We start from the raw sequence: 25,154 nt of genomic DNA on the forward strand, positions 1-25,154 counted from the left end.
AGACCTCAATGTAAGACAGGAAGCCATCAAAATCCTTGAGGAGAAAGCAGGCAAAAACCTCTTTGACCTCGGCCTCAGCAACTTCTTACTCAACATGTCTCCAGAGGCAAGGGAAACAAAAGCAAAAATGAACTATTGGGACCTCATCAAAATAAAAAAGCTTCTGCACAGCGAAAGAAACAATCAGCAAAAATAAAAGGCAACCGATGGAATGGGAGAAGATATTTGCAAATGACCTATCAGATAAAGGGTTAGTATCCAAAATCTATAAAGAACTTATCAAACTCAACACCCAAAAAACAAAGAATCCAGTGAAGAAATGGACAAAACACATGAATAGACACTTCTCCAAAGAAGACATCCAGATAGCCAACTGACATAAGACAAAATGCTCAACATCATTCATCATCAGGGAAATACAAATCAAACCACAACGAGATATCACCTCACACCTGTCAGAAGGCTAACATGAACAACTCAGGCAACAACAGATGTTGGCGAGGGTGCGGAGAAAGAGGATCTCTTTTGCATTGCTGGTGGGAATGCAAGCTGGTGGAGCCACTCTGGAAAACAGTATGGAGGTTCCTCAAAAAATTAAAAATAGAACTACTCTACGACCCAGCAATTGCACTACTAGGTATTTATCCAAGGGATACAGGTACGCTGTTTCAAAGGGGCACATGCACCCCCATGTTTATAGCAGCACTATCAACAATAGCCAAAGTATGGAAAGAGCCCAAATGTCCATCAATGGACGAATGGATAAAGAAGATGTGGTATATATATATACAATGGAATATTCCTCGGCAATCAAAAAGAATGAAATCTTGCCATTTGCAACTATGAGGATGGAACTGGAGGGTATTATGCTACGTGAAATTAGTCAGAGAAAGACAAATATCATTATGACTTCACTCATATGAGGACTTTAAGAGACAAAACAGATGAACATAAGGGAAGGGAAACAAAAATAATACAACAACAGGGAGGGGCACAAAAACCTAAGAGACTCTTAAATATGGAGAACAAACAGAAGGTCACTGGAGGGATTCTGGGAGGAGGGATGGGCTAAATGGGTAAGGAGCACTAAAGAATCTACTCCTGAAATCATTGTTGCACTATATGCTAACTAACTTGGATGTAAATTAAAAAATAATAATAATAAAATGAAATAAAATAAACAAATAAAAAGATCATAATAGAAAGTATCTAAAGATGACATATAAAACATTTAAAAAATAAATTCTAATAGTTAAAAAAAGTAAAAAAAAAATGTTACATCATGTGATTTTGAGTCAAAAAAAAATACAATTCCTAAAACTCAAGCATATTAATACTGAGGCAGATGTAAGTACTGATATATTTCTGCCTCTAGAAAGGTATCCCTCCATTCCAATAAACCCTGAAGCATTTAAGCTTACACATTAGTGTAACTTTTACTTTGACCAGTGTATATCAGTTTCCCAGGGCTTAATCATTTCAGGATGAGCTAACAGATGTTGAATCTGTCCTGCCTTGTACTTCAGTATGCTGGACTTAATAGGTTCTCATAATAATGTCTGTCAGGACAGCACCGCGAAACAGAAGTCACATTACCAATATGATGAAGGTTTTCCTTGATGACCTCACATTCTATTGGCCACCTCGGAGCCTGCAGAGGCCCACTGCTAGAGAAGAAGGTAAAGAGATCTCGGGGTTCTCGAAGACATGGGCTGACTTCACCAAATTCATCATGAAGAAGCTGCCTGCTCTTAAGAAGTGGTGAACTAAGCATAAGAGAATCTGCAGAGAGAAAGGGAATGAGTGAACAGCTTTCCTTTTCTCCTTGGTGACTTTACAGCTCAACTGTGACAACCAAGTAACTTGAAGCACTGTATTAAAATATGAGCACAGGTGCACAATCCTAAGACAGGTGTCTCCTTCAAGAAGGAGATTTAGTCCAAGACGACAGCACTGACATTATGCAAAGTTAAAATTCTACATTATTAAAATTCTACACAGTCTATTAAATATTTAAATGTAAAGGTTTAGAGTAAGTTAGAAGAAACTTTTTTGTTTTTTAAATCAAATTATGTCATATTATTTTTGCTTAGAGAGAGGCAAAAGAGGAAACTGCATTTCATCTGTTAGCGTTTTAGAGAAAAGTACGTAAGACTTTATTAACAACACTAATAACTATTAACTAATTTGTAGAAATAATCTACAAATTAACTTTCAAATTCAAAATACAATGGTTGGGAGGACACAGAAACTAACGAAGAGGAGCGAGCAGGGGCAGGAGAGAAAGATGAGCTCTTGGGAAAAAGAATGAGAAAGAAAGGAGGAAAAGAGGCTCCCAGGACGGAGAAAAAGAAGAGAAATGAGAGGAAGAAGGCAAAGAAAGGCAAGGAGAGGGGGAAGGAAAGGCCAAAAGCCCCTGGGTGTGGTGAGTGCCAGATCTGGAGGGGAGAGCAGGGAGTGAAGACGTATTTCTGTAAAGCAGCAGCATGAGTTTTCGGGTCTGGAAGGACATGGAATACCTCTGCTCACAGCTTCTATCTGTCTATGCACAGGTGAAGATATACAGGTGGGCCCTAGAAAGAGGAAGAAGAAGGCATGGTTTGTCCTAGGGATCTGTGACTTTCTTTTTTCTTCCCTCTTTCCCTATCCCTTTCCATCCTCCACCCCCATTTAGGGCCCCATTTTTCCTTCTTTTTTTCTTTTCTTTCTCTAAAATTTTTTCTTTTTAATTTCAGGGCCCTGTTTTTTCTGTCTCTTAATTTTTTCCCTAGTTTAATGAGGGGAGGGGGGATCATAAACACTTGGAAAGATGGTAAAGCTGCTCAGCGTTACATCAAGAAATGTAAACCACTATGACAAGGAAATACCACTTTTTTACCTAACAGACACAAAAAGCATTTATGTGTTTTCACATTCATTCTGGCACAGGTGTTAAGTAAACAGGTACTCTCAGAACCTGCTGGCAAGTGGGCAAATCAGTACAAACTTTCTGGAAAGCAGTTTGGCAGTTTATCTAGTAACATTTAAAATACAGAACCATTGATCCAGCAATCCCACTGCTAAGAATTTACTTTACAGATTTTCTCACAAAAATTCATCAAGATACACATACAGGGACGCCTGGGTGGCTCAGTCGGTTAAATGCCCAACTTTTGGTTTGGCTCAGGTCATGAACTCATGCCTCGTAGGTTCAAGCCCCATGTCGGGCTCCGTGCTGATGGTGCGGAGCCTGCTTGGGATTCTCTCTCTTTCCTTCTCTCTCTGGCCCTCCCCTGCTCGCTCTCTCTCTCAAAATAAATAAATAAACTTAAAAAGAAAAAAACTACACATACTAAGACGCTTACTGAAGCAATGTTCAAATAACAAAAATGTGGAAACAAAAACATCAAAAGGGAAGTTAAAATAATTATGACATATTAATCAGGTGGAATACTGTAGGTGCCCTTAAAAAAGATGAGGTAGGGGTGCCTGAGTGGCTCAGTCGGTTAAGCGTCCAACTTTGGCTCAGGTCGTGGTTTGTGAGTTCAAACCCCATGTCAGGCTCTGTGCTGACAGCTCAGAGCCTGGAACCTGCTTGGAATTCTGTGTTTCCCTCTCTCTCTGCCCCTCTTTCACTCATGCTCTCTTTCTGTCTCTCAAAAAATGAATAAACGTTAAAAAAAAAAAAAAAGATGAGGTAAAAAATTGTGTGTGTGCTCATTTGAAAAAGCTCTGTAAGGTGTATTATTAAACGGAAAAAAAATATCAAAGTTATAGTATTATAGTATTGTGTATAGTATCCCCTGTGAGTAATTAAAAAGACAAGAATACACAGATACATGAGGATATATGAAAAGAATTAAGACAATAATGACTTTATCAGGAGTAGGGCACAGAGGGCTTTTAGTTTTCCTTTTTTTCTGCCATTTGAATTTGCAACTTTACACATATATTCCTTTTCTTTTGTTTTATTCATTTACTTTCTTTAATGCTTATTTATTTTTGAGAGAGTGAAAGAGACAGACAGAGAATGAGTGAGGGAGGGGCAGAGAGAGAGACACAGAATCCAAAGCAGGCTCCAGGCTCTAAGCTGTCAGCATAGAGCCCGATGTAGGGCACCAATTCACGAGCCATGAGATCATGACCTGAGCCAAAGTTGGACCACTTAACTGTAACTGACTGAGCCACCTAGGTGCCCTTCTTTATTATTTTTTCTTCTTTTTTTAAATAAGCAGATTGTATTGTAACCCATTCCTTTTTCTCTTTGTTCTTTTCTGGTTAAAAAACCAACAGCATAAAAATACTTTGCTACAAAGATGATGCAAAAAGATCTTTACTTCAACGATCAAAACAGGAAAAAAAGTCTGGAGTCTGGTTGCTCTAAAGATCATTTTTCCTTAATACCACTGAGATTCTCAGTTTACTATAAGGATCATGCATTTACAGCTGCATTGTCCTGTGAGGACTACCCCTTACTGTGAACAAAGTGGACAGAAGCAGTAAGGCTGAGATGAACTTATCGTAGGAGGAGACTTCTATAAGTCCACCCACAGGTTCCCGGGCACATCCTATTATCAATCACACTCTAAACCTCATTCACACTGTTGCCTCTACCAGCTGATTTTGCATTCATGTTTTTTATTCTATTGAGCCTGGCAATCATTTCTTATGAATGTTATCTTGAGTGTCAGTTAAATGGGGCAGGAGGAAACTGAAGGGTGTGGGGCAATCAGCTGGCTCCTAAGCCATCCCACCCAGATGAGTCTCCTTCGCTCAACCCCTGCCTTTCTAACTCCCTGTCAGGAGCCCTGGGACACAGAATGGAAGAGCCTTCAGGGCACTGGGATGTGCGCAGACATAGATTTTAAAACAGAATTGCTGCGTCAAGGGTCGTGCACTGTACTAAATTTCCCAGGTAGTGTCAAATTGCCTTCCTAAAATAGTCTACCTGTTCACATCCCTGACAGCAGTGGAGGAGTGTTCCCCCATACCCTGACCTATATATACTAGGTGTCATTAAAAAAAGCTTTTTTTCCCAAATCCCATAATTAAAAAAGCGGCACCTTGACATTTTGATTTGTATCTTTAATCAGACGTGAAATCGAGCATCTTTCCATAAGCCTGTTGACTGTATTTGTTTTTAGGAAAGGCTTGCTCATGTCTTTTTCTGCTTTGGTTGTCTTTGCCCATTTTCCTGTCTGGTCATCTTTTACATATTGATTTGTAAGAGCCTGTTATGTTAAGGACTGTAATCCTTTGACATATTTGTCGCAAACTTTTTCTTTTTCAGTTTGTTATTTTGCTTTCTTCACAGTATTTTATGGCTTTTGAGTCGTGTCATTCACAGGTTTTAACTAGAAAAAGGGCACAATCAGACTTGCATATAAAAAAGAATAATGCTGTGTGGAAAACAGACTGGAAGGGGTTAGCATGAAACAAGAGAAGAATTCAGGAGACCAAGTACTGGGGCTGTTTCAATAATGAGAAATGACGGCAGCTTGAACTGGGATCAGGGGAGGATATGGGGAAAAGAAAAGTGAATTGACTTTTGGTTGCATATGTATTGAGGGAGAAATTCAACTGCACACCTGCCCTTAGATTCCAGAAGGAACCTATAAAATCCTTGTGAAAACTTATTTTTTGCTTAAGCTAGCTGAAATTGGTTTCCACCATTCTTTTTTTTTTTTCTAATGTTTATTTTTGAAAGAGAGAGAGAGAGAGAGAGAGAGAGAGAGAGAGAGACTGACCATGAGTGGGAGAGGGGCAGAGAGAGGGAGACAGAAAATCTGAAGCAGGCTCCAGGCTCTGAGCTGTCAGCACAGAGCCTGACGTGGGGCTTGAACCCGTGAACTGTGAGATCATGACCCGAAATAAAGTTGGAAGGTTCAACTGGCTGATCCACCCAGGAGTCCCCTGGTTTCCACCACTATTATGCAAACTGCCTTAACAAATACATCCATCAAATCTGTGTAAAAATCAATGTGCTCCTCTTGACCAAAGAGTCTTAACAAATTTTCCAACAATTTGAAGAAAAAGATAATCCAGAAGGTATAGTATTTTTTTTTTTTCAACGTTTTTTATTTATTTTTGGGACAGAGAGAGACAGAGCATGAACGGGGGAGGGGCAGAGAGAGAGGGAGACACAGAATCGGAAACAGGCTCCAGGCTCCGAGCCATCAGCCCAGAGCCCGACGCGGGGCTCGAACTCACGGACCGCGAGATCGTGACCTGGCTGAAGTCGGACGCTTAACCGACTGCGCCACCCAGGCGCCCCCAGAAGGTATAGTATTTTAATTTAAAACCTATACTCCAAAGTGGATCTAGATAGAACATTTTTGAGTGATGTCAGGAAACGGTGGCCGAGGCTGCTTCTCTGGCTTCTCTCGAGTTAGGCCATATTCTCCTCAATACCTGAAGGAGTTGCTCAAGGCAACTGAATTCTGGGGTTCACAGACACTCATTATTACTCACACAGAAGCTTCTCCTTTTGCAGAGGGTCTGGTACCATACCCTGTCTTTCTCCAAAAGAGCCGCTCAACAGGTATCGAGGATTATTCTTCCAAACATGCTGGTGCGTAGCTGAGGTTGGTAAACTACCTCTGTGACCTATGAATAGACAATTCAACAAAGGTGCTGGAAGGCTAGTTCATCACCTGTAACATCTAGGTTAATACCAAAACCACGACCACTACCAAACCCGCCACTAGTTCTGTCACCACCCATCACCCACGGCAGGCTTTTACAATGAACATGTCCTATTTTCCAAAAAGCTTTCATATTCCAATTTACGTGAGCTAAGCATCATTTTCTCCATTTTACAGTGAGGAGAGACTTGAGAAGCAGCATGGTACAGTGGAAAGAGAAAGGTGCCCAAAGCTGCTTTGTCTTGAGGGCTCTTGAATCTGGCTAACTGGAAATTGTTTTCAACAAATTACCACTTTATTATTTTTTAAGTGTTTATTCATTTTTGAGAGAGAGAGAGTGCGCGCAGGGGAGGGGCAGAAAGAGAGGGAGACACAGAAGAGAGGGACAGGCTCCAGGCTTCAAGCTGTCAGCAAAGAGCCCGATGTGGGGCTCAAACCCACGAACTGTAAGATCGTAACCTGAGCCGAAGTCGGACACTTAACCAACTGAGCCACCCAGGTGCCCCACAAATTATCACTTTAAAAATGAAACAGTTAATAAGAAAGTTTAACAAGGTTGATAGAAATAAAATCAATAATGAAACTTAATTTTATTTCTAGATACTAGGAACAAAGAGAATCAAAATTTAAAAAGATACCATTTATGGTAGCCTAACGATACAAAGTCCCATGACGAATTTACAAATCTTTATTGGGAGACATTAAACAACACCTATGTAGACGAGGAAACAGAGTATATTCATAGATTGCAGAACCAGTATTAGAAAATTCTCACTTCTTCTGAAATTTGATCTACAGATTCAATACAATGGAAAAGGTAAGAACAGCCAAGAGACTTGTGGACAAGATGCAGGACATGTCTTTCCAGATTATCAAGACTACTTAAATGCCATATGGTATAATTAAGAAAGGGTGGTGGTATTGGCGCAAGGAGAGACAGACTCTTGTATACACACTCAAAAGAGGTGACACACAGCAGCACAGCAATGGAGAAAGGAAGTACTTTTCACTTCCCTTCACCTTTCCCTTATAGTGCTAGAAAAATTCGCCATTAGTTCATCCAAGTGCAACTCTTCCAGTTAATGAAACCATTTACTCCATGAAGGCAGAAAAGGTGATGCTAGGTAAGAATGAGATATTACCTTTAAAGTAGCCATAGTATTGAAGATGATGGTACATAAAGTCTTCATAGGGATCAGGAAGAGTCTGTGAAAGGAAAAGTCATCTCAATCACGAAAGTCCTTTCAAGTAATATTGAACTCTTAACAAAAGGCACACAAGAAGTGTTTGTTGCAAAGGACAGTATACCCAAGGATTCTGTAAACAAACCGAGTGAAAGACATTCATGCAAATTATTCTATCTTGGGGATCAAGATCTCCTGCCGGAAAAAGGTGCCACCAGAATATACCTTCTGATATAGAAGTACTGGATTTCTGTGGAGTTCCTGGAGAGGGGAGTGTACCAACCTCCTGCTTTACCTCTGTTTCCAGTGCTGGGAACATGTTACTTCTGCATTCTATGCTGAAGACAAGTCAGTGACACCGGCGTCCAGCCACAACCCCCGCCCGATTTCCAAAAGGGCAGCTGATTACACAGAAGCTAAAACACCAGAACAGGACAACTGAAAAAAACTGCCGATATTCTCCCCCACCCTCCTCCACCTGCGCGGCTCTCACGCGAATTTTAGGAAACCCTGCCGCATCGCTCCCTCTTCCCTGCCAACCCAGCTTCTCACACATACAAGCACCTGGCTACTGGTTCCCACTCTGAGGCTCGGAGGCACACCTGAGGAACTAGGGAGGGCGGTTTGTCTTCCAGCCTCTGCCTCCGGAGGCGCCTGGACCCGTGCTGGTCCCATGCTTCCCTCTCCGAGGAGGGAGATGCCCACCACCAGGACGCAACAGGAAAGTGAAAGAATTGCGAATGGGGGGTGGGGGTAGAGGGATGCGACGGAGTCGCCTCGGGGTAGAGAAGAAAGGTCAGGGGCCCGCAGTGTGGGCCCGCGAAAACGGGACCCAGGGGTTCAGGGCTTTCTGGTGCTAGAAGAGGAGGTGAGGGGCAGTTTCCCGAAGAATAGGGGCGGGGGCGTGGAGATTTCCTAGAAAGGCAGGGGAAGGGTGCGATCGCCTCCGCTCCCCGGCCCGTCCCGGGCAAAGGAGCCTAAGCCAGGCGGAAGGCCACCTCACTGCAGGGACAGCGGCCGAAACGCTCAGCGCCCAAAGAACACGCTTGCAGCACTCGCCTGCCGCGGCTTTCTGCTGCTAGGGCCCCGGTAGCCTAGCAACGACGGAGCGGAAGTAGGAGAGCAGGGTGGCGGGACGCTTCCGGGAGCGAGGCCCCGCCTCCAGGGTATGAGGGAGGAACCTAGAAAAGGTGGAAGACTGGCCAGCCTCCAGCTCTTCACACTGATTCCTCCTTTCAGTTGCAGCCCCGCTTCTGGGGAACCAAAATTAGACCGGTGAATACAGTATCAGTTAGCAGGCCTCAAAAGTAATTCCAGACTTCTTTGCCATTCCTTAGGTTGAGGTAACTGGTAAGTGTTGCTCAGATGGAGCGGATTCCCCTTTTCTTTGACCTTATAGTCTCAGCAGCCCATAGCTAGAATTGAAAAATTACAAAACTGAAACCACACATTTTGACCATGGAATTATCTGACTTTAGAAAGTGCTCCATTCTGTTAAGATAATGACAAACGTACTGGTGCTCTGCAACAACTCCTACACGTCTAGAGAACTGCTAGGGAGTTAAAAGCTTTGCTAGTTGGTAGCTTTTCTAGAAATTTGCTCTAGTAAAATTATAAGAAAAAGTTTATATACAAAATGTCACCCCAACACTTGCATTAATCGTAAACACACTGATATACAGGACACCCAGTAGGTAAAACTCCTATGCATATAAATGTACTGGAATAAAAATCAAACTATTAACTGTTGTCTTTGGTTAATTTTATATGAATATAACCAAAGTAGAGGTTACTTTTATAGTCCGAGGGAATAAAGCAATCTTAAAATGTTAACCACATTACATCATTTCCAGGATTTTAGGTCAAACGTTAGCTAATATTATAGTATACAAGCTCCAAAATTTAAGTCACAGAGTACCTTCTGGTGCTAGAAGCCTGTTTTCTCACCGTCCCCACAGCTCTCCCACCCACAAATGACGCAAGATCCTGCTGCTCTTTTTCCTGAGAGCTGTCCTCTTCAGTGTTTACACATGCGTTATACTGTATTTATTTGATAAAAGACAAGTATGACTGGACTTACAAAGTCTTGATTGTACAATCATGATATAACAGGCTTGGAAGAGCAAGGATAACCAATCAGAAGTATAAAAAAAGCTTTATTAGTGCATATATACAAATTTACAAGGTCAGAAACTGGAGAAATACAAACAGCTTTAAAACACAATTTGCCTTTTCTTCAGTTTAAAGTGACTTTTACCTGATTGTGATACAATAGAAAGTACAGAACAGTAAACTGCTTTTTAAATACTGGAATTTTATGGAGAGTACATTCACATAAAAGGGAGGTGAATTTTGGAACAAGGTTAAGACAATGGAGACACATTAATACATACAGTGGCTCTTGTTACATTTACTGCCACACATGTGAGGGGGAAGTCCTCAAAATTAAAGATATGAACACCTGCTGCTGCCTGTATTGAGATTTAAATATGCCACTAGTGTGTGAAATGACTGAGCTATCAGTTCTAGAATCTGTGAGAATCCTCTAAAGAGTGTGGCCATCTGTCAGCACAAGGTAAACACCTCAATATACCTCAGCACTTCAGGGGTGGCAGGCTAGAAGAAGACGTCAGAGATTCCGATAATCCCAGTTAAGCAAAACAGAATACAGAGCTGCCTTCTTAATTGCACTTGTTCTGGAGTAGAAGTTAATGAGAGAGAGCCACACTAGGAACTAAATGAGCCTCTACTAGACAGGAAAATCCTTCACTTTTTGTCAGTGAGTCCTCCACTGAGGTATTATACTCATGAACCACATGTTCCCAATCAGAGGTTAATGTACCTAATACGCTGAGTTTGCCAGTGTGAAAATAAAGGCAGCCATGTCAAAGCATTCAGTCAACCTCACCTCACCCTTCAGCAAAACAGAAAAATTACATTTCACAAATGTGATAACTTTGTATGTCTATGCTTTTGCCCAGGAAATTTATATGCTCTCCCTCATAACATTTTGTTTACTGACGACAGTAAAACTGGTTAAGACTCTGAACTGAATGCACAAAAAAACAAACAAAAACAACCTATAAAAAAAGCACCCCCACCCCACCCCACCCCAAACTATGTGTTTGGAGCCATTTTCCTTCTCTTCAGTCTTGCTCGCCAATCCTCAGGAAGCGCTTCAAAATTAGCGTTTCTCTCTGCCATGCCACTGTGAAAACAACATACAGATTATTCAATGGAAAGAAAAAATATGAAACTGTTTATTTCCTAACAAAAGCCACTGCCTAACACTGAAAATCTGACCCATCACAAGTACGTTCATTACAATGCTTCAAGTTTCTCAGGAGTGAGTGCCTGGGTGGCTCAGTCAGTTAAGCATCCAACTCTGGATTATGGTTCAGGTCAGGAGGTCAAGAACTGAGATCGAGCCTCTGCACTGACGTCTCCAGAGTCTCCTTCCTCCTCTTTCTCTGCCCCTCCCCCACTCACACTCATTCTCTCTCTCAAAAATAAAGTTTTAAAGAACAGTTTCTCAGCTAAGTACCAGCATATTCTTCATCAAATTTCTTAATTCTGATGGGTCAACCAAAGATATACTCTCTCTACAGTTTTATGGATACGTGAGTGCATGCTTAGTTTTATCTATCTCCAGTAACCATTAAAGTCACATTGAAGGAATACAACAATTCTTGTGAAAGTTTTTCTTAGCCCCAAGGAGTTACAATTCTTTAGGAAAGATATATTTTAACCTTCAACTTACTATCAAAGACCTTTGGATATAATGTTTTTGAAATTCTCTTTCGAACAGTTCTAACTATTTGTAAGCATTGCTATCTCATAGCTTATTCAATCATCTTCAAAATACGTTAAACTCAGACACTATAATTACCAGAATGGGTGCATTGGATCCATTTTATAAATCTCTATAAATCTAAAATAATCTAAATACAGTATCTTTTGTGATTCCCCACCTATCATTTTGAAATAGTTTCCTATTTCATCATTGTTAGGAATTAATCATTACTCAATTTCCAGCAATACCAAAAAGACTAAAATAATAAGAAAACCCAAGTAACAGAATCGCCTACAAGGATGAGGCAAAAGCACAAATTGTCAGTAACAGCATCCCCAGCTTTCTTATTGTGTTGCCCCCCAAAAGCATGTAACCTTTCAAGGAAGTAAAAGAGTCTGGAGGCAACATCTTCATTCATAGTATGCCCCCCCTCTCCCATACTATTACTATTTATAAGTAAGCTCTATGCCCCAAGTGGGGCTTGAATTCGTGACCCCGAGATCAAAAGTTGCATGCTCTACCGACTGAGCCAGCCAGGTGCCCCTGCTTTGCTTTGCAAGTATTAAACAAACCAAAGGATAAAAGCAAACAGACAGTGGCACTGTACATTCTAATAATTATGATGGTAAAACTTATTGGGTAAGTAACATTTCAGACTATGGGTATGAAGAGGACCACATCCTAGATGAATTTTCTCAAATTTGAGATTCATGTGTGAACAGTGTATCTCTAACAAAAAAAGAAGTATAATTTTCTCATTAAAAAGGAACACCACCACCCAATTATTTTGTAACAAGAATCAGGACTGGGGTGCCTGGATGGCTCAGTCAGTTAAGCACCTGACTTCAGCTCAGGTCATGATCTCAGGATTTGTGAGTTCAAGTCCCACATCAGGCTGTGTGCTGACAGCTCAGAGCCTGGACCCTGCTTCGGATTCTGTGTCTCCCTCCCTCTCTGTTCCTCCCCTGCTCATGCTCTCTCTCTCTCTCAAAAATAAATATTAACAAAAACCAAACAAAAAGAACCAGGATTATGTCATTTCCCTAAAATGACACGACAGGAATCCTTCAGGTTTTATGATGCTGTATGCTAAAATTCATTTCAGAGGGTTTATAAGTAGACAAATGCTGAAAGCAGGTATATAATGACTGCAGAAATAGATATTTTAGGAACAAAAAACCTCTTACAGTGACCATTCTAATTGGTGTTTATATATCTAAAACTAAAAATGCCTTCAATTAGGAAACAAAAGATGGCTATCCTCTTCCAAATGGTTTCGTTAAGTATTACATTTATGAATGCTGCAAATGTTAAGAACCAGAAGCAATAATAAGCTAGAACCTATCAAAGATGAATCTGAAATATGGCAGCACTATTTATGAGATGAGTATCTTCCAGGTTATGTTGTAACAACTAAACAATTAGTTGCATCCAAAGAATGTTACTCATTTTAGTCTGGACACCTTTAAAACCAAGAAAATAAAGAAAAAAATTTGAGTTAGCTATGCTTAAATTCTTAGAAAAATCTCTAATGAAGTTTTCTCCCCTTCCCTTTTTAAATCTTTTTTTAAGTAAGCTATGCACTCAAAGCAGGGCTTGAACAGGGGCGCCTGTGTGGCTCAGTCGGTTAAGCGTCCGACTTGGGCTCAGGTCATGACCTCACGGTTCAAGATTTCAAGCCCCACATCAGGCTCTTGTGCTGACAGCTCGGAGCCTGGAGCCTGCTGTGGATTCTGTGTCTCCCTCTCTCTCTGCCCCTCCCCCACTCCCATTCTGTCTCTCTAAAAAATAAATAAAATATTTAAAAAATAATAAAAGTGGGGCTTGAACACAACCCCAAGATTAAGAGTTGTATTCTCTACTGACTAGCCAGCCAGGCACACCCCCTCCCCCTCCCTTTAACTTCTGTAAATTATTTGCAAAATAATTTTTTAAATGTTTATTTATTTTGAGAGAGAAAGGGCATGCATGCAAGTATGAGAGGGGGAGAGAGCAGAGAGAGAAAGAGAGAATCCCAAGTAGGCCCTATCAGTACAGAGCCCAACGTGGGGCTCTATCCCATGAACCGTGAAATCATGACCTGAGCTGAAATCAAGAATCAAGATGCCTAACCGACTGGGCCACCAGGTGCCCCTGTAAAATAATTTCAAAAAAAATTTATGAAAGGGTCTATTGGATCTACATGGTAAGTGGGACAGGTATTTTTCCTGGTATGCTAAGACAGGTACGTTAAAGACAGTTTTTTTGCTTAAGAGAAACAATCAGTAGGATAAAGTATTAAAACTGTTATCTCTGGGATGCCTGGATAGCTCAGTCGGTTAAGTGCCCGGCTTCAGCTCATGTCATGATCTCACAGTTTGTGGGTTTGAGCCCTGGGTCTGGCTCTGTGCTGACAGCTTAGAGGCTGGAACCTCCTTTGGATTCTGTGTCTCCCTCACTCTTGGCCCCTCCCCCACTCAAATGGTCTTCCTCTCTCAAAAATAAACATTAAAAAAAAATTTTAAACTCTTGATATCTATAATTTTGAAAAAGGGTAGATCATAATTCTCACAGGGAAATAATCATTATGAATTATAAACTTTTAGATAAAGGTTTGTAAAATATATCAAAAATTAAGGATTGTGATTTAAAGAATATGACTGCTGCTTTAAAACCACCACCATTGGGGCGCCTGGGTGGCGCAGTCGGTTAAGCGTCCGACTTCAGCCAGGTCACGATCTCGCGGTCTGTGAGTTTGAGCCCCGCGTCAGGCTCTGGGCTGATGGCTCGGAGCCTGGAGCCTGTTTCCGATTCTGTGTCTCCCTCTCTCTCTGCCCCTCCCCCGTTCATGCTATGTCTCTCTCTGTCTCAAAAATAAATAAATAAAAAAAAAAAAAAAAAAAAAAAATAAAACCACCACCATAACCCACTCATCTGGGGGCTTTTGTTTACCTGACCAGCTGCTGCTGTTTCCACTCTTCGATTCGCTTCTGTGCAGTTGATTCCCGGTCCTCTTCGCTGGAACTAGAGTTCTCCTCTTCATCTAACTCACGCTGGATACTCTGCCACTTCTTTACCAAAGACGGCATTTTGGTTTTACTCTTCTTTGCCTAGAACAAAGGGTAAAGGTCAGAAGGAAGAAAATACATAAAATATGGAAATAAGATCCACACAAGATCAAGGTTCTTCTTACATCTAAGGAATAAGTAAACTTTAAAATCAAAACGACAAAAAAATAAATCAAAAGGACAGAAACACAAAAAATAAATACTATTATAAATTCTTGCCCGAAATTTCTACCAACTATAAATCTAATTAATGCTTGGTCAAAATTCTAAAAACTGGAAAAAAAAAAACAAACCCATAAATGTGTTTTTATAAAATTAGGTCAGAAAAATTTCCTTCAGCCTCATTATTCTATGGAATTCAAAACTGTTGCCCTTATCTCAGAATTACAGTGTTTCCTCTTGCAAATTTTAACTAAATGCAGTGTTCACATTAAGTAAAATAGAGCTGAGAAACAAATGACCAGCTTTCCTGGGAACAGCAACAAAGTCAATGACAACAAATATTTACAAAGCAAGATGTATCAAAATATTAATGGTAAGAATGGTTCTAAGAGGAGATATAATAAAAGTTTTTTGGTTCATCTTCATTTTCTAAATTTTTTCTATAGTAAGTATTTACTTTCAGAATAAAAAAAAAATCTTGTGAAAGTAGCAAAAGTAGGCCTACATATATCCAACACGGTTTGCTCTATCACTATCATCAGGCTTCTGATCAATGGCACCCTAGCAAAGAGGCCTTCCCCGACCAACCTAACTGGAAACAGCACCACCTCCCAAAGACCACTTTCTGTCCTGACACTGCTTGTTTTTTCTCACTGCATTTTAAAGCACCAAACATGTATGCATTTGCTTATCTGTCTCCCCGACCCCATTCCCCCACTTCTTTGGTTTGTATTCTTTTGTATTCCCCCAGAAACATTTGATTCACTTCTGCGTCCCCAGCTTCTGGGGAGAATGCCTGACAAATAGTATGCCTCAAAAATATACTTGTTGAGGGGCACCTGCATCTGGGTGGCTCACTCAGTTAAGCATCCGGCTTTGGCTCAGTTCATGATCTCACAGTTCATGAGTTAGAACCCCCACATCAGGCTCTGCACTAACGGCTCGGAGTCTGGAGCCTGCTTCGGATTCTCCATCTCTCTCTGCCCTTCCCCTACTCATTCTTGCACACTCCCTTCTCAAAAATAAATAAATAAACATTAAAAACAAAAAAAACCTGATCATGTTAAAAAAATAAATAAAACCAAAAACCAAATTTGTTGAATCTGTGATTAGTTATGTGAAATTCAAAGGCTCCTGTATCAGACATGGGGGGAAACATGTTTTTTAACCCTATATTTTGAAGAGCTATGTACTTGAAGACCTGACCAGGTTACACTAGAAACACAACAAGCAGTTGAGTGGTAGGTGTGATTAACTGCTGCTGGGCTCATCTTGGACCAGGTATGGGGGCCCACCCTGTTTTTCCTGCCTGTACTTGAGAGATATTTCTTAATTCCCCAAAATCTGAGAAAGTAAGTTTTAGATTTTCAGTCTTTCTTCTCTTACTTTGCTCTCTGCTCAATACCATATTTTGACTGTAATGGACAGTTCTTAACGTTCTGGAGAACTTAGTGCTCCATCTGTTGTGTTTATACCTTTAGCCCCACACACCCCCACAATCTAGGCTGTCATTTCACCTGTGGTTCAGCCTCACACACTGCATACATACCCTGCCAACAAGCTCCAAAACAGCCCACCTGGGGTTAGCACGGAACCATACATGTAAAAAGTAACATGAACTAATAACGGTCATATGTGGACAGAGGGCTCGGTGAGGTATGACCTCTCACTGAACACTGTCAAACATGACTAAAATCCAAAGCTCTAGGTAGAGTCAGTGTTGTTTCCTTTTGACTTCTATAGGTTTTGTGAAAAAATTTTTTATCACATTTGATTCCTGTCATGGGAAAATAAGTTGTTTTAGAAGTTATTTATTGCCAATCACATCCAAAACCATGGATAAAGAATTATACTGGCTGTTTTTTTCTTTTTAAAGTTCATTTATTTTGAGAGAGATAAAGTGCAAGTTAGACAGGGGCAGAAAGAGGGGGGAGAGAATTCCAAGCAGGCTCTGCACTATCAGCACAGAGCCTGACACGGGCTTGAACACAAGAACCATGAAATGATGACTGGAGCCAAACTTGGACACTTAACCAACTGAGCCACCCAGGGGCCCCTGCAATGGCTGTTCCAGCACATTTTTACAGGGGAACAGGCAGTCAGATGAATAAAGATCCAATGGCTAGGACTTGTTTTCTAGCCTTTTTTTTTTTTTTTTTTAAGGGCACTTGGTATTTAAAATTTTTTTTTAACGTTTATTTTTGAGAAAGAGACATAGCGTGAACAGGGGAGGTAGAGAGAGAGGGAGACACAGAATCTGAACCAAGCTCCAGGCTCTAAGCTGTCAGCACAGAGCCCAATGCAGGGCTCGAACCCACAAACCTTGAGATCATGACCTGAGCAGAAGTTTGGTGCTTAACCGACTAAGCCACCCAGACACCCCTAGGACACTTGATATTTTTAATAAATGTTTTATTTTATTCTTGAGAGAACACATGCAGGGGAGGAGCAGAGAGAAAGGGGGACAGAGGATCTGAAGCAGGCTCTGCTGTGGAGCTTGAACTCATGAACTGTGAGATCATGACGTGAACCGAAACCAAGAGTCAGACACTTAACCAACTAAGCCATCCAGGCGCCCCTAGCTTATTTTCTAGTAAGCTGCACACAAAATTCCTCAGCAACAAGATTGAAAACATGCATTTCAAATATTCTTAAACATCCAAGGAAGTATATTATTTTATATTCTTTTAAAATGGCCTGTAACAGGAAAGATAAGATTATCGTTGTTTTAATATGAAGTACATAAAAATGACATATTAACAAATTAGAATTCTGGATTTCCTAAAGTATTATTTACAAAACCATTAAAGCATGACCGGCTAAGAAATTACTTACTGCATGAAATCTTTGGAGAATTGGAGAAAAGAGTGTCAAGGAAGGCTTCGTACAAGAAATGATTCCCCAGCACTCGTTGTTCTAACATTTAATTGTGTAAAGAACAAAAAGTAGTGGGACTGGTAGACAAAGCAAAGATATGGAGGTGGTAAACAGTATGTTGGCTCAGGAGAACCATATATGCTATAGTATAGACCTTGACACTATATTAAATACAGTGTTCTAATTGTTATCATTGACTTCCATAATATTTACTTCGTTTCCGGATAATTTCTGAAACCATAATACTAACCTGGACAAGGGGTTTCAAGTGGAATCACATGGCCTATTCTGTGTGAACACATATCTCATTCAGTAAGGTTCCTTTAACCATGGTAAGGCAAATGAATTTGCCCTGCTGATCCCTGGAGAAATGATTCTGGTTCAGGCAGATAAAGTGCCAACACAGAGAAATAGCTGATGAGAAACTCTGGGTAATCAGGGCATTCAAAAGTGGCCACTGAATGTGACGTGACATCAGTAAAATGGAAGGCCATGAAGCTCCAGGCCCTGTTTCCCCAAGGAAACATTATGAAAACAAATACAGACTAAAACTGCTTTATGGGAACTATGGAAACAAGATGAAGATCTGCAGCAAACAAGAGAACACTCAATCAAGAAGCCACACTTGAGACACCTGCCTAGCTCAGTAGGTAGAGTATAGGACTCTTGATCTCAGGGTTTTAAGTTTGAGACCCATGTTAGGTCTAGAGAATACATAAAAATAAAATCTAAAAAAAACACAAAAAACAAAAAACAAAAGTCACACTCAAAACGGTAGGAGATTTTGTGGCATGTTTGCTTGCCTTTGCACCACCCTCTCCTGTGTGGTTGGGATGAAACAGCCCAATTCTCAGTTCCCTACCTGAGGAGGGAAGGAAAAGAGTAAAGTATTCTCTCTTCTGTCTGTGGCTGCCTGAAGGACTGGTTTCGGTACACTGACTAACTTGGAGCTCAAGCGGTAATGGCAGCATATTTTGAATCTCAGGTTGGAAGCCATGAAAGGCAGCAGCAGGTACTGCAGCAATGTGAAAACCACAGGGAAACTGCAGTCTTGTGGATACCTAGGAGCAGAGATTATGGGCAGAGGAATACTAAACAACATATAAAGCTCCTAGGAAAAAAGAAGGTGTAAGACAGGAAGATGAAAATTAGGGGCATCTGGGTGGCTCAGCTGATTGAGCACCCGGCTCTTGGTTTCAACTCAGGTCATGATCTCATGATTTGCAGGTTCGAACTTCACGTCCAGCTCTGTGCTAACAGCAAAGAGCCTGCTTGGAATTCTCTCTCCCCCTCCCCTGCTTGCTCACACACAAGTTTTCTCTCTTTCAAAATACATAAACTGAAAAAAAAAAATAAATAAATAAATTAAATGTATACAGATGGGGGGCCTCTTGGGTGGCTTGGCTGGTTGAGTGTCTGACTCTTGATTTTGGCTCAAATCATGATCCCAGGGTCGTAGAACTGAGTCTTGCGTTCAGGCTCTGCACTGAACTTGGGACATGCTTAAGATTCTCTGTCTCCCCCCTACCTCTCTCTCATGCTTGCACACTCTTAAAAAAAAAAAAACAAAAGGGGTGCCTGGGTGGCGCAGTCGGTTAAGCGTCCGACTTCAGCCAGGTCACGATCTCGCGGTCCGTGAGTTCGAGCCCCGCGTCAGGCTCTGGGCTGATGGCTCGGAGCCTGGAGCCTGTTTCTGATTCTGTGTCTCCCTCTCTCTCTGCCCCTCCCCCGTTCATGCTCTGTCTCTCTCTGTCCCAAAAATAAATAAAAAACGTTGAAAAAAAAAAAATTAAAAAAAAAAAAAAAAATCCACACAGGGGACATAGATGCCCAGAAAAGGCCCAAAGAGATCTAAACCTTCATGCTGGGCTTCTTAATGAAGGTCTTTCCACAAAGAGAATGCATGTGCAAAGACTGGGAGAGACAGTTGTTTTGCCAAATGCCTCATTTTCAACAAAGAAAAAAAATCACAAAGCACAGATGAAACTGGCAAACATGTGCATTCAAAGGAACAAAATAAATCTCTAGAAACCAACCATAAATACATACTTCAGACTCACTAAAGACCTTAAAACAGTTGTCTTAAATGTATTCAAAGAGCTAAAGAAAAATAAAAGCAAAGAACTAAAGGAAATCAGGAAAATTACACATGAATGAGATTATCAACAAACAGGTAGCTGTAAGAAAATGCAAACCAAATAGAAATTCTGAAGCTGAAAAATGTGAACTGAAAAATTCATTAGCTCAACAGCCAACTCTGATAGGCAGAAGAAAGGATCAGCAAAATTGATGGTAGGTCATTTGAAATTACGGAGTCTGCAGAGCAAAAAGAAAAACACTGTGAACCATTGAATTCTACTCCTGAAACCGATATTGCACTGTATATGTTAACTAATTAGAATTTATATAAGAATTTGAAGAAAATACATAAGTGCATTTTCAGAGATTAAAAAAAAGAAAATGAAACAAAGTGAACAGAATCTAAGTAATTTATAATACACCATTAAGTGGACTAATATATGCATTATGGGAATCCTAGGAATATGGAAAGAAAACGGCAGAACTTATTTTAAGAAATAAAATATTTTAAGCCACAGTGCCTGGGTGGCTCAGTCGGTTAAGTGTCTGACTCTGGATTTCAGCTCAGGTCATGATCTCATGGTTTGTGATATCGACCCTTATGCTGGGCTCTTAACTGACAGTGTGGCATCAGCTTGGGATTCTGTCTCTCCCCCTCTCCCACTAGTGTGCATGCTCTCTCTCTCTCAAAATAAATAAACAAAAAAAAAAAAAAAGAAAAAGAATAGCCAAGGGGCACCCAAGATGTCTCAGCTTGATTTTGGCTCAAATCATGATCCCAGGGTCATGTGGGACTGAGCCCCATGTTGGGTTCTGTGCTGAGCATGGAGCCTGCTTAAGATTCTCTCCCTTTCTCCCTCTGCCCCTCTCTCCTGCTTGTCTGCATGCTCTATTTCCAAAATAAATTTTTAAAAAATTAAAAGGAAATAATAGCTAAAAACTACTCAAATTTAATGAAGACATGGATATACATACCCAAGAGGTCTAACAAACTCCAAGTAGAATAAGCCCCAAAAGATCACCCTGTGACACATAACTTGTCAGAAACCAAAGAGAATCTTGAAAGCAGCAAAAGAAAAATGACCTGTCATGTACAAAGCTTCCTCAATAAGATTATCAGGATTTCTGGAAGAAATGGTGCAGGCCAAAGGCAGCAGAATGATATATTTAAAGTGATCAAAGAAAAAAAAAAAAAAGTTGAGAATTCTGTACAGGCAACACTTTCCTTCAAAAATGAAGAAGAAATTAAGATACTCCTAAATAAACAAAAGCTCTGGGGTTCATTATTGCTTGACCTATCCTACAATAAATGCATAAGGGAGTTCTTCAAGTTGAAGTGAAATGATGCTAAATACCTAAGTTGTCATACAAAAAAATAAAGTTCTCTGATAAAGGTAAACACATGAATATGAAAATCAGTAGAATTGTGATTTTGGTTTGTAACTCTTACTTTTTATTCTTCTACAGAATTTAAAAGACAAAAGCATAAAAAGTAATTACAAAGCTATGTTACTGGGCACACAGTATGTAGAAATATAATTTATAACACCAATAACATAACAGAGTGGGATGCAGCTATATAGGAGTGGTTTTTGTCTGCAATAGAATGTATCAGTTTAAAACTGATTATAACTTAAGCACATTACATATAATACCCATGATTTCATAAAGAAGATGAATATAAGGGCGCCTAGGTGGCTTAGTCAGTTGAGCGTCCAACTTCAGCTCAGGTCATGATCTCACAGCTCGTGAGTTCGAGCCTCACGTCGGGCTCTGTGCTGACAGCTCAGAGCCTGGAGCCTGGTTCGGATTCTGTGTCTCCCCCTCTCTCTGCCCCTAACCCACTCGTATTCTGTCTCTCTCTCAAAAATAAATACACATTAAAAAAAAACAAAACACTTTTTAAAAAGATCTTAAAAAAAAAAAAAGAGGGGCGCCTGGGTGGCTTGCTCGGTTAAGCGTCCAACTTCGACTCAGGTCATGATCTCACGGTTCGTGAGTTCAAGCCCCGCGTCAGGCTCTGTGCTGATGGCTCAGAGCCTGGAGCCTGTTTCAGATTCTGTGTCTCCCTCTCTCCCTGACCCTCCCCCGTTCATGCTGTCTCTCTCGGTCTCAAAAATAAATAAACGTTAAAAAATAAAAATAAAAAACATAAATAAATAAAGAAAATGAATATAGAACATATGCTAAAGGAAATGACAAGAAAATCAAAATGTGTCATTAAAAAGTCAACTAAACACAAAAGGTGGCAGTGAGAGAAATGAGGACAAAAAAATCTTCAGAATACATACAGAAAACAAGTAACAAAACGGCAACAGTAAGTCCTTCCCTGTCAGTAACTACTGATAATAAATTAGTAATTTACTGATGTAAATAAATCTCTCCAATTAAAAGATGTATTCTGGCAGAATGGATTTAAAAAAACAGAACTGAATAGGGAGCCTGAGTGACTCAAGTTAGTTAAGGGTCTGACTATTGATTTTGGCTCAGGACATGATCTCACAGTTTGTGGATTGAGCCCGTGCCTGGCTCTGTGCTGACAGTGGTGGAGTCTGCTTGAGATATTCTCTCCTTCTCTCTCTCACTGCCCCATCCGCAAGTGAGCACTCTCCCTCAAAACAAATAAACAAAAAAACAGAATTGAAGTGGTGATGTCTGTAAATGTTAATTTTCTAAGGATATACACAGATTTAAAGTAAAAGGACAAACAGACTCCATGCAAATAGTAACCAAAAGAAAGCAAGGGTTAACAACATTAATATAAAAGAGACTAAGTAAAAAACTGTTACAAAAGATGAAAAAGGACGTTATATAATGCTAAAACTGTAAACCAAATAAACGATCACTTATGATAGTATCCAACAGAATAAAGAATAAAATACCTAAGAGTAAATTTAGGAAAGGAAGTAAAAGACTTCTACACTGAAAATTACAAAAAATTGCCAAAAAAAAAAACCCCAAAAAACCCTGAAGACCTAAATAAATGGAAAGAATCTTGTGTTCACAGACTGAAAAATCCAATATTGTTAAAATGGCAGTATAACCCAAACAATTCAGACATGAAATGCAATCCCTATCAAAACTCCACTGGCTTTTTATGCATAAATAGAAAAGCTGAATAAATTCGTATCAAATTACAAGGGGGCCTAAATAGTCAATATTGAAAATTACATACAAAGTTGGAGAACTCATACTTCTACATGCTACTGAATTATATACTTTAAAATGTTGGTTTTTACATGAATATCACTTCAATAATAAAAATTTTTAAATAAAAACTTGGGAGAGATTTACTGTACCTTATCTTTCTTTCCTTTTTTTGTCTTCTCAGATGGTGGCATTTTGGGAGCTGGCGGCGGTGGTGGTGGTGGTGGCGGAGGAGGAGGAGGTGGTGGTTCAATAATGGCAGTGGTAGGCACAGCACCTCGGGCCTGGACTGGCTGCAATGTGGGAGTCACTGCCATTGGGACAGAACATTCAGCATAGCTCATGATTGCAGGAGCTGTTGCCAGTCCTAGGTAATTTGACTGTAGGGCCATTCCTCTGGCTTGATGACCCATTCCTGTTGCTGGATGGCTAACAGATATTGCCTGGTGTCCAATCCCTGCAGACTGGTGTCCAATCCCTGCTGCCTGATGACCTAACATACAAGCCATAAAATAAAACTATTAAGAAGGACACTTTGACAAAGCAGAAACAAAGATAGAAAAGGGATTTGGGGGTTAGATCACCTATAAAATGATGCCAATATACCTTCTCCTCAAAAAATACAGCCACATTTTCTGGCAGCAAAATATTTCTGAATACTTTAGTATTATGGTACTTTTTTCTTTTTTAAAAAAAAAAAGCTCTAAGCCCAACGTGGTGCTTGAACTCATGACCCCATGATCAAGAGTTCCATGTTCTACGGACTTGAGCCAGCCAGGCACTTCAGCATTAAGGTACTTAAATTATCAAAATTACTGATGTCATGTAAGTGCACAGAAAACAATATGGAACATGTCAAATTGTTAACAGTAGTTTTTAGTAACTGAAAGAAAAACATATAAGGAGTTCTTGAAATGAAAAGCCTTTACATGATATCTAAAAGCCTTTTATGACACCTAATTTCAAAAACAAAGATGTAATATGTTCAGGAAAACAGATTTCAATCACAATGCTTACCTGCAGCTATAGCTGACTGGCTGTAGAGGACTGGAGAACTACCAATGGTAGCTGATCTCTGAACTACTGCATTACTAATTTCTGTGGCTTTTCTTTTTATCGCTTTAGTGGAAGGAGAACTAGAGACGGCAGAATCAACTGAACTCTGAAACAGAAGAGAATCTAGTCAGTGGCTAAAAGCTCTAGTTAAACATCCTCTTCTAATATAAAACATGGTGTCAGTCATGCCCCAGTCCCCAGAAACCCTTTGGAATGCCAAAGAGCATTTCTCACCTGGCTAGTTACAACTGTGGTTTGTGTGGAAGGTTTCAATGGAGTATCCTCCTCTGTTCCTGGGGCAGGAGGCTCTTCACTTCCCTCATCCTCCATCTCTACCTCCTGGATCTCACCATCTTCTACAGGAGGAGGGGGAGGGGGAGGGGGAGGAGGGGACTCTGGGGGTGGAGGTGGGGGTGGTGGCATTTCCAAAGGTAATGGAGGTTGAAGCACAGGCACATTCGACTGAAGGAGAGTCCAGAATGGAGTAAGTGGCATGAGTGATGAAGAAGAAACTTGGCCAGAAAAGGACTCTTTACAAAGAGAACCTATGAAAATAAATAGGAGTCAGGAAAAGGGCAAGACAAAAGCTCCATGGCTTACATTCACAACAATGTTCAACTGCCTAGTGAGACAACTGGACCTACAGGCATCTATTCTCTACACTCATACTACTGAAATATTAAGCAATTCAGTTCAAAAATGCTTCCATAGAAAGATAAATTTGTGAACCCCACAGTTAGCACCTGCCCTAGCTGTTATATACTAGTGTGTTCTTTGGGCCCAGATTTATGGATAAATAAATGAAGTACATCACATCAATTCAATGAGAAATTTGGTCATTGAGCTTGAAGTTTCTTATTTCAAACATTCACAGTTTCAACATACACAACTAGAAGGGAATGCTCTGGGTCTTTATTTCAAAAAAGAAGAGGGGAGTAAATAATGTACATTTGTGATTCTGATTCCGTGTTATTTTATTTTTTAGCGAGTAGATAACTGATCATGGATGACCCAGAGAAGTACTCATTCAAAATACCTTTTATTAATCTGGGTTACTAAGTTTTAAAAATCCATTTGCAAGGTGGTCTTGTCAACTCTATCATTCCTTTGTACCTTTGTATGAATTATTTGCTAAACCACAGCAACACAAATCAAGGAAGGTATTTTTTTTTTATTTCTGTGATGA

The 25,154-nt window shown here is 40.2% G+C and overlaps 2 protein-coding genes across 11 annotated transcripts in view; both read right to left on the minus strand.

Moving 5' to 3' along the window:
- AGBL2 (AGBL carboxypeptidase 2) overlaps positions 1-9,838 on the minus strand; it is a 48,269-nt gene extending 38,431 nt beyond the window's left edge. For 6 of the 9 annotated variants that reach the window (XM_058688974.1, XM_058688973.1, XM_058688969.1 and 3 more), the window contains exons 1-6: positions 8,410-9,838; positions 8,091-8,223; positions 7,766-7,829; positions 6,451-6,585; positions 2,520-2,573; positions 1,597-1,782 (exon numbers count right to left, since the gene is read on the minus strand). In XM_058688974.1, the coding sequence (XP_058544957.1) occupies positions 1,597-1,782; positions 2,520-2,573; positions 6,451-6,585; positions 7,766-7,829; positions 8,091-8,126 (475 nt within the window). In that variant the 5' untranslated portion in view covers positions 8,127-8,223; positions 8,410-9,838. The remainder of the gene's footprint in view (positions 1-1,596; positions 1,783-2,519; positions 2,574-6,450; positions 6,586-7,765; positions 7,830-8,090; positions 8,224-8,409) is intronic. The other 3 variants (XM_058688976.1, XM_058688972.1, XM_058688971.1) reach the window with 2 other exon arrangements.
- Positions 9,839-9,943: 105 nt separating this feature from the next.
- The window catches only part of FNBP4 (formin binding protein 4), a 45,447-nt gene continuing 30,236 nt past the window's right edge, over positions 9,944-25,154 (minus strand). For both annotated transcript variants that reach the window (XM_058688968.1, XM_058688967.1), the window contains exons 13-17: positions 24,203-24,513; positions 23,930-24,074; positions 23,065-23,405; positions 14,532-14,689; positions 9,944-11,015 (exon numbers count right to left, since the gene is read on the minus strand). In XM_058688968.1, coding sequence (XP_058544951.1) covers positions 10,925-11,015; positions 14,532-14,689; positions 23,065-23,405; positions 23,930-24,074; positions 24,203-24,513 — 1,046 coding nt within the window. In that variant the 3' untranslated portion in view covers positions 9,944-10,924. The remainder of the gene's footprint in view (positions 11,016-14,531; positions 14,690-23,064; positions 23,406-23,929; positions 24,075-24,202; positions 24,514-25,154) is intronic.

This window comes from Neofelis nebulosa, chromosome 10 (genome assembly GCF_028018385.1).
Source record: "Neofelis nebulosa isolate mNeoNeb1 chromosome 10, mNeoNeb1.pri, whole genome shotgun sequence".
In the NCBI taxonomy this organism is placed as follows: domain Eukaryota; kingdom Metazoa; phylum Chordata; class Mammalia; order Carnivora; family Felidae; genus Neofelis; species Neofelis nebulosa.